General features: G+C 40.3%; 1 protein-coding gene across 2 annotated transcripts; it reads left to right on the top strand.

Moving 5' to 3' along the window:
- Positions 1–810: 810 nt before the first annotated feature.
- Positions 811–9,115, top strand: ccnp (cyclin P). 2 transcript variants are annotated; one of them, XM_007251600.4, is made up of 9 exons: positions 811–958; positions 2,160–2,306; positions 2,537–2,609; positions 3,446–3,615; positions 4,879–4,977; positions 5,884–6,039; positions 7,035–7,193; positions 7,287–7,465; positions 8,680–9,115. In XM_007251600.4, exons 1-9 carry the CDS (start codon positions 908–910, stop codon positions 8,846–8,848), a joined length of 1,203 nt encoding a protein of 400 aa, XP_007251662.3. In that variant the 5' UTR covers positions 811–907; the 3' UTR covers positions 8,849–9,115. The 2 variants fall into 2 exon arrangements, with proteins under 2 accessions (XP_007251662.3, XP_007251661.3); XM_007251599.4 differs by having other exon boundaries at positions 2,160–2,318.
- Positions 9,116–9,820: the final 705 nt, after the last annotated feature.

Genomic DNA, 9,820 nt, shown 5'->3' with positions numbered 1-9,820 from the left:
TGCAGAAGAAAATACCCAGTAGAATGTGGACAACTGCTTTCTATTAGTCATTCATACAGATGTACCTCCAAAAAATAAGGATATCATCGAAAAGTTGAAACATCAAAAAGTAAAACTAATAGTCATCTTATCACACAGTGATCTGTTTTAACTGTTTATTTATTTTAATGATGATGGCTTACAGACAATGAAAACCCAAAAATTAGTATCTTCAGTGGGCAGTGTGCCAAGTCCTGCTGGAAAATGAAATTAAATCTCCATGAAGCTTGATATAACACAGTGGACCAACACTGTTTTGTACTGTTTAGGGAAGGCTTATGTAATAAGTCAATATGAAATATAAAATATTACACACAGGCTTCCAATGCAATGGAAATAAAAAAATCTGTTTCCATTGAATAGCTTTTAGTGAATTACATATTTTAGTTAATTGAATTATTTGCTATGCAGATTTTATAGTAGAATATAAGTAGAGTAGAGTCTAAGAAGACTGAAGGTCTAAAAGGGTTAAAATCGGCTTTACAATTTAATAAATTTGGGAGATCTCAAACCCACTCAATGCCCATGCCAACATGGACCCACCTAGCGCACGTTCGACCCATGTGAGTCCCTCATGATTCTGCTGGTTGATTGAAAATGGCTTTTTTTATCTGTTTTTTTCATATAAAGAAATCGTAAGCTCAGATATGGGTTATGCGATAGTATGTAAAATTCGGTGGACTGGCCCCTTGAATGAAGTCTATCGTGTTGGGGAACTTCTCTCACCGAACAGCAGGTGGCGGTGTATACCTATGCGCGAGCTCGTCGGTAATTAGTCACGTGTATAATTAAGCCGCGTACAGGTGCGCAGGTTTCTTCAACCTTTGGCGGTTGTTGGAGGCTCAGGTAGCTGCAGACCCTGTGCACTATGGCCCGAACCGGACTGTGTGACTCCAGGACGCTGCTGGACCCTAAAAAAGTGAGTAAGGTTCTCTCTCTCTCTCTCTCTCTCTCTCTCTCTCTCTCTCTCTCTCTCTCTCTCTCGCTCTCTCTCTCGCTCTGTCTCTCGCTCTCGCTCTGCTCTGCTCTGCTGTTCATTCATTAAGAGAACCTAGTTCTGTGGTTCTATTCTGTGGGTTAGGCCTCAAGAACCAAACATGTATCTGTAAAATGTTGAGTCGTTAGGACACAATGGACAAAGCTGATTGGTCATTTTGTTCCTGGCCCAGATACTAAACTCTGATTCGCTGAGGTTATGTTAATGTGTGCCAGTTGGTTGCATTTTTTTTCTTTTTATTCTTCTTGAGTTGCTGCTTTTGAAATATGATTGGTCATTACGTGTTTCTGCTACTCATTCCTGATTGGTTGTTTGTCCAAACTAAGTTCTGATTAGTCAGTTGGGATAACTGCTACCAATTTTTGTTGAATCAGTTAGCATTGCTGCTATTACATTATGATTTATTAGGCTGGCTGTACTGGTACTGAGCTCTGATTGGTTGATTGGACATACTGATGTCTGATTAGCCATTTGGTCATGCTATTTTTGATTAGTTGAGTTCATAATGGTCGATTAGCAATGCTGGTGTTGATTGGTCAGTTGGTGAAGCGGCTGCAAGATTCTGATTGGTCAAATGGCTTGGCTGATTTTGAGTTCTTAATTTATTTTCCTAAAACCTGATTGGCGCTTGGCTATACTAAAGTTGTTATTAGTCAGTTGGCATAGCAGGTCTGGTTAGTATTGCTGCAACTGCATTCTGATTGGTTAGTTAAATGGCAGTACTGGCTCTGAGCTCTGATTGGTTGCTTGGCCATTTCTCATTGGTCAGAGTTGTTAATGTTTGGTTAGCATTGCTGTTTCTGTTTTGGAATTGGTCGAATGGTACTGCTGCTTCTGCATTGTGATTGTTCAGTTGGCCAACCCAAATTTTGATTGGGTAGTTTGCATTGCTGCTGCCAATTTCTCTTTGGCTTTGGAGTTGGCATTGCTGTTTGCATGGTCAGTGGGCATTGCTGTTCCTAAATTCTTGATTGATTATTTGCCATAAATGCTATTGAGTTCTGATTGGCCGGCTGACTTTTTTTGGTACTGGTCTAGAATCTCCCTCTGAGATTCTCTGAGTACAGTATATCTCTATCTCTGAGCATTGAATTGGTACTGAACACCCCTCTTTACACCCCAGACTGAAGAACGCCCCCCACTGAGGACGTGGGCGAACACCTATGGGCCAAGAGAGCGCCGGAGCTGCCCTGATGGAGATGAGAGGAGACCACAGCCCAGAGACAAACGCATTACTGACCCCAAGAGAGAGAACCAGAACCCCAGATGGGTAAGAGCTACAGTGAGTGTCTTCCTCTGATACAGTAATTGGATTATCTGACTATCTGATCATTGTGTTTACATGAACCTTGGTAATCATATAATGGTACTCTCAGATTTACATCGATATGTTGATCTTACTCACAAATATTTTTCTTAATTCATTCAGCTGCAATATGAACATGCATTAGTTAGGTTATTTAAATCAAGCGAGTACGTAATTTGCTCTGTGTTTTGCAGGTGCAGAGGCTGCCACCATGTGCTGAAGATGAGATCATCATAGATTATTCTCAGAACGACTTGGGCACTCCAGGTAGGATTCATGCACACACTGCGAAAATTTTCACATTTTATACCCAATTTAAATGACCAATTACCCAACCCACTCATTAGGACTCCCCCTATCACCCCAACACACCAGGAGGGTGAAGACTAACACATGCTTTCTTCGATACATGTGAAGTCAGTCACAGCTTCTTTTCGAGCTGCTGCTGATGCAGCTTTGCTGAGAAGCCAGCATGCTTGGGGGAAGCGCAGTGACTCTGCTCCGGTACATCGGCTCACAGACGCCCTGTGCTGCAGACATCACCCTAGGAGTGATTTGGGGAGAGAGCGCCTGGAGGGAGCAGAGCCAATTTTGCTCCCTCTGAGTGTCAGCAGCTTGATGGCAAATTCAGAGGCAATTTTAAATAAACTTTTTATTGTTTATGGAAACACAACCTCATAGGCATTGGTTAGTGTTGAAATTCTGACATTAAATCAATGTTTGGACTGAGCTCTTCTACTCTCTCAATGCTTTTTGGTGAAAGATGCTCCATAATAATCATAATGGTGATAATAATTGTTTATAATCCTTATTTAAATGTCCCTATAAGAACACAGGTTATAAGAAAATAATACAAACATGCTTATTTAATGTGAGTATTTAATTAGAAAAACCCATAAAATTAGAACGTTTTGCATTAAATCAACAGAATCGATGTACACAAATCAATGCTGATGTCAGAGATCACCATTGTCAATGCATTAGAGATGCATTAGCAACCACCTATCAACTTCTGGAATTAGCTAAGCAGCTGTATAGTAACCACCTAGAGAACCATAGCAGCATCCTCTCATTTGTTTGATATTTGTGGTCCTCTGTGATAGACTGCTTTGAGCAGGAGGCGGTGCTGAGTCACCTTCAGATCCTGCAGATGGCGCCGTCTCTCAGGGACATGCTGCCTGGGCTCCTGCGGAAGGAGATGGAAGTGGCCATGGATAAACTGGGCCTCCTGTATGATCAGAGCTACGCCTGGGACGTCTTCTCAGATATGATGGTAATGAGGAGCTGTTTACACGCCACAACAGACCTAGACAGATTCTGAATCAAAGCAGAGTTGATGGTGAACTGTGAAAAGAAAGTGACCTCAGAATGATGGAGGTGGTTTGGTTGCTTTTACTTTCTTTTAGTGTTTCTTTTAGTAAACTGACTCGATGTAGTGCTTGTGCATTTTATTTTTATTATTTCCAGAAAACTTAAGTCTTACACCTTTTTAACAGACAATACTGACCCAGATGTTTTTGACCTTTCAAAATCTACAGTAAATTAATACTGAAGTCATCCAGACTATGAAGGAACACACAAGGATTCCTGTAAAACTGTTAAACAAACCAAAATTATTGGATATACTACAGTTTCTAAGGCTTATAACTCTGAACTCTGTTCCTAGGGCGGAACTGGTGAGAGCCAGTTTCATCATGAGACATTGCTTTTGATGGACTTTTGATTGTCTTTGCCACTGCACCTGATGCTGTCCTTACACCAAATGTTTTTCAAGCAATTTCACTATCTCGGACCAATTTTCAGTGTCAGGATAAAATCATGAGTCTTGCTCGATAGTTCAGTGTTTTGTTTTTTTTTTTTTTTTTTTAAGTCTTTTAGGTTCAAGTCCAATATAAACAACCAATAGGAGAGCTACGGGAAGCCACAAGGCAAGTGTGGAAACGTTTGCAGCACTGGACATGGATGAGACTCCGGCTCCTAGAGTGTACAAAAGGAGGAGAAACTGGTGGAGCTGTGGAAGAGCAAGAGTGTCTCTTTGACGTCTTTCCATTTATTCCACGACAGAGTGGAAAAGATCTTTTATAAATAAATAAAATTATGTATAATTAATTTCAGAAAGAATCTAGTTTCAGTCTTGCAAATGATTAGCATAACATGGATTAGAACATTACTCAAATAGAGCTATTCACTGTATACCTACCTCTTCACTACTTTACAACTGATGCTCTCAAACACTTTAAGAGACAAGAAGTTCAAGTAATTAACTCTTGGTGAGTTCAGCACAGCTGTTAACTGAAAGCCTGATCCAGCCAAGATGTGCAAAATGTCATCTAAGCAAGAGGTGCTACTTTTGCAGAATCTATTTTTTTCACTTAATAATTGAATGTATTTCTTCATAGTTTGGGTGACTCTAGTATTAATCTACAATGCAGAATATTTTTTTAAAAATGGAAAAACGCCTGCACTTAAGGTGTCCACATTTTGACTGTTAATATATTAGTCAAATGTGTTTAATGAATTATTTGTGTGTTTGTAGAGGAGTCAGCTGCGCTGCACACTGCCAAACGCAGAGCTTCCCAGGCCGTTCTCTGAAAATACTCGAGCTATTCTGGTGGACTGGCTGATCCAGGTTCATGTAGGCACTGCTGAGTCCTCCTCAGCTTTTATCCACTGTGTATAGATCACTCTCCACACGTCACTCTCTAGTCTAAACTTTTTAAATAACATCTGCACTAATAAAAGAATACCTGTAGTCCCTAAGCTTAAGATTATGTTCACACTGCAAGCCTCATAAATCAGTTCTTATTTTTACCTCATATCTGATTTTTGCTGATGTTGACTAATCGTTGACTGTCAATGAGCCGTGTTTGTCTGTGTTGTGACAACAGCAGTTGGTGTGTCTGTAGAGACAAAAAGTAGTCAGTAATGTTGCACTCTGACCAAATGGATACGTATCCAGTCTAGGACCACATATATGATCGTTACAACTTGTTTAAAAAAAATATCAGATTTGGCATATCCACACAGCCCTAAAAAGATCTATTATATTCGGGCAACAGATTTGATTTTCTTTAGTCTGGTAATGTGGACATGGCTCAATTATCCACTTTCTGGTGGCGGTGGTACAAGGATAACTGTCATTTCTGATTAACCCTCTATGACATGGTTTTGCTCTCAGGCAGCAGATCATTTTTGGATTATTACAATGTCCTTTTAAATTTGTTTATTATTCTTGTTTGGATTTGTGGCCATTTCTTGGCATTTATGGCCACAGGGCACCAATATGCGGTTAGACCACAAGGCAATCATGCTGAAGCAATAATTTAAGTGGGAGATGCTCAACCTCCTATAAAGAAGGCTAAAATATATATTTGTTTTCCCCTGACAAATATATAAATCTCATTTATATAGGGTAAACTAATTAAGAGCTCATCTTGAGGGCTAAAATCTTTTCTCAAAAACAAATCTCATGTTATAGAGGGTTAAATAACTGTTTAACGCCTCATCTTTGAGACCTAAAATTGAATTCTGTGTCATGCAGGAGGTGTTTAACTTCTCAGAGGAGACTCTGTACCTGGCTGTTCACCTGTTGAACCGAGCGCTCAGGTGTTTTAAAGTCTCCGTCTCCAGTCTGCAGCTGCTGGGAGTCACCTGCCTATTTATCGCCGCCAAGAAGGAGGAGTGTTTACTGCCAGAGGTCTGAAAACACAGATGCAAGCACATATAGACTAGTTGTGGTGATAGTGTATAGCTGCTGTGGTATCCTAGCTGGTTTATATGGACCTTATTCTGACACGCCCACTTTAGTTTCTAATGCGTTTGTTAAAATTTCTGGTCAGTTCTTATAAAATAGTGGAAGCGACTATCACTGACAGTTGGCTGTGAAATATTTAGTAGTAGGAAAATGTTACAACTGGACTAGTTGCACAGCAGCTGCATCCTGTCACAGTACCACCGTGCTGAAATTTACGGAGCTGAGACAGACCCATTCTTCCCTAATGTTTGTAGAAGCAGTCTGCATGCCTAGCTGCTTGCTTTTATACACCTGTGACCATGGAAGTGATTTAAAACCTGATTTGGCTGGTGGAGCGAATACTTTTGGCAATTTAGTGTAAATCCACCACTTTCCAAAAAAGAGAAATTGCGTCTGTGGTTGAAGGAATGTCTGTCAGCTCCTACCATTCTGTGGAGGCCTAATGGTTTTAAAGCTTTTTTGGAAATTCGCATCTCTATAAAAGTTGTCCAACACCAGCAGATGACCTGGCTCTCCAAACCATGGCAATTTTATAATAATCTAATTTTGGGGTTTTCATTGGCCATAATCAACATAAAACCACTTTTCATATTTTGAACTGAAATAAAAAGTGCACTAGTATAGCTCCTCTTCTGTAAAGACAGTGGCAGTGAAAGTAAGTTAAATGTATCATCATAATGCTGCAGTCTAAGCTGTTCAAAATTGACTTCCTTTTCTAATTACTGGGAATCCTGTATTGGAGTATATTATAATACTCATTTTGTATTTTTATAGATATGGGTGTAATATATAAACAAACGTGGCCCCCTCCATGTCGTCATTCAAAATAAGATGGGTGTAGTGTCCTCTTGTTGTATTTGAGGACTGATTTGCTGAATTGCTAAGTATTTGTTGTGAAGTTGCTTTAGTATTCTGTATGTATGTGTGTTTGTATGTAGATCTCGGAGCTGTGTTACCTAATGGCGAATACGTACAGTAAGAAGCAGTTTCTGCGGATGGAGAGACGAGTTCTGGGTGCTCTAAAGTTTGAGCTGTATAACTGCCCACCGATTCATTTCCTGCTACTGTCTGCTTACATTGCACGCTGCAGTGACAAGGTTATCCTGCATTAAAGCCCCCCCCTTTATACCTTGCAATTTACTCTATCAGACAGTTGTATTTTTACAGTGTTTGGTGGTTGTTCTGTGCAGGTGGTGTGTATGGCGCGGTATCTGCTGGAGCTCTGTCTGCTGGAGGGTCAGTGTGTGGTGTATTTGCCGGCTCAACTGGCCGGCGCCGCGCTCCACCTCGCCCGCAAAATAATAAAGGAACCACAGTCCCCAGAGTCTGAATCAGCCTGGTGCATAGCCTCCACCATACATGTGGGCAGGTCAGTTTTAACAGACTAAACACTAGATTCTTTCTCACCCAACCACTCACTCACTATATTAAACACACTTTCTCTGTGGGCCCTCGCCCGGCTAGTGTGGGCCCTCGCCCGGCTAGTGTAAAACTCACTCACTTATTAGGCAGGAAGCTTAATCAGTCACTTGCTCACTAGAATAAACCTGCTCACTCAGTAAATTAAGCACACACTCACTAAACTCTCATTACACTAAGGCCTGATCCCATTTCTATTTGTACCCCCTACTCCTTGTTTAAAAGAGTAACCCTTCCCATTAGAACAGAGTTACTAGGGGAATAGGTAAAATCCACACCCTAAGAATTTGGACAATTCTTCAAGAATCTCTAGGTGACACTAAACTTAGCTAGTGGACTTTGTAGTTAATAATAATTCATTTCTGTACCACCTGCAACCTTTTGAAGACATGAAATTGTCCATCCCTTAATATCTCTGTGATGGGGAGCCGAAACTTGGCTTTTATTACCCAATTACATCTTAAATGGTGCAGGACAACAGAGACTGTATCATTTAAGGTGGAACAGGAAATGTAGCCAGACGGACTACTAGCGAATGTTTAATTTTATAATTTTTTTAATGCTTGTTGCTTTTTTTTTTGCTTGTGCAGCCATTTTTCCAGTAATTTCTCATGTCCCTCTGTTTTGAGTGTGCCTCTATCAGTTTGAAGGATCGTTTAAGAATTCAAGTAGACTTCGTCATTTCACATGAGGTGAAACGAAGCTGTATTCCAACGGTCCATTTACACCCAGAGAGCAGTATTAAAATAGATCAAAAGGATAAGATAAATATGCCAAATGTATAAGAGTATGGAAGTAGTACCCCACCTCCCCTACCCCTCCAGCCTTACAAGAATCATGACACCCTACCCCCTTGGGCGTGCACGTGCAAAACAGATGTATAGAGCTGAGTAGTAGGGCCAAGGGGTAAAATGGGATTGGCCGTGGGTGTCTAGGCACTTGATTAGAAGTTTACTCAATCACTTCTTCACTAGAGTAAACAGGCTTGCACAGTAGATTAAACGATCACTCACTCATTCTCTTGCTAGACTAAGCATGCTTGCTCAATTAGTCACTTGACTAAACACTTTCTCTCTCTCTCTACTAGTACTGCACTACAGGGGTTTAATACCTGTGCACACTGTGTTTATGTATTTTTATTTATTTTTTTGTGTCTTTATTCAGTGAGGCGACTCTGCACAGTATAATGCAGGTGATGGCGACGGCCGCAGCTCGAGCATCCAGTCGCGAGACTCGAGCTACCTTCGTTAAGTTCTCCACGTCAGCCACCCTACAGGTCAGCCTGCACCCTGCACTGAGTAGCGCCCCCTGCCTGCTGGGCCTGCAGAGCTGATCACACGGCGGGTCCAGCCCGAGGAAGAGGGGGTAATCTGGACTCTCTGGACTGAGTGATGCAGTTTTAGGTAATCTGATGTAGAGAAGAAGAAGAAGAAGAAGAAGAAGAAGAAGAAGAAAAATATATTTTCTGTCATACATGTTTTAAAGTGCTGGAATTAATTAATAATGTAATGAGGACTGCACTGCGGTTCAGAGTGGGTTTGTCTGTTTTGTATGTTTTTCTAAATGTTTTATATGTGAAAAAATAAATGAAGTGATTCTTAAACATAATCGGGATTCTGTACACACACACACACACACACACACACACACACACACACTTATTTATATTTAAAAATACGGATTTAGTTTACTACCTGAAATGTTACAAGATCCAGTGTGGTACAAAATGGTACAAAAGTTTTTACTCTTAAAGTAAAAAAGCCTTGAAAAAGGATGTAAGTAGTAAAGCAAAGCTGGAACAAATTGCACTCTACTACAGCATTACAGCATAGAAAGACACACAAACGTGAGTCTCATTTTAATAAAATTATAAATAAACCCAGAGTGTAGTGAGTACTGTTTTCTATATCTTAACCTCTTAAAAAATGGTACAGAAAGACGTCTGTCTGGCCCACATGGCAATGCCATTAGCTCAGCTTAACATTGGACTAAGTCTCAGCTTGTCAACCATGAAGCGTGTCTTCTGGACTTAAAAAAAAAAACAAAAAAACAAACAAACAGATGTTCTAAAACATTTGACTGTTGGCGTATAAAATGCTGAAAATTTGTTACCTTTTGGAAATTCAACCGGAAACAACCCATGTGAGAACTGATAAGATGTACTATTGACTGGCATGGTGAGCTCTAGTGAATGTATTGTGTATATATTAACAGTTTTCTGCTGGTTGATAGAGATGGCACAGTCATGTTAGATATATGTTGAACATTTTTATTAATATGCAGCAACTTGTGCTCTTCCAAAGAG

This window comes from Astyanax mexicanus, chromosome 9 (genome assembly GCF_023375975.1).
Source record: "Astyanax mexicanus isolate ESR-SI-001 chromosome 9, AstMex3_surface, whole genome shotgun sequence".
NCBI lineage: Eukaryota > Metazoa > Chordata > Actinopteri > Characiformes > Acestrorhamphidae > Astyanax > Astyanax mexicanus.
The sequence above is the reverse complement of the archived record's forward strand: the minus strand, read 5'-3'. Positions and strand labels throughout refer to the sequence as shown.

Bases quoted from the DNA above. Each gene is read 5' to 3' on its own strand.
- ccnp (XM_007251599.4), top strand. From the start codon at position 908: ATGGCCCGAACCGGACTGTGTGACTCCAGGACGCTGCTGGACCCTAAA. The intron at 6,040-7,034 runs GTCTGAAAACAC...GTTTGTATGTAG, and splicing joins AGGAGTGTTTACTGCCAGAG to ATCTCGGAGCTGTGTTACCT. The intron at 7,466-8,679 runs GTCAGTTTTAAC...GTCTTTATTCAG, and splicing joins TCCACCATACATGTGGGCAG to TGAGGCGACTCTGCACAGTA.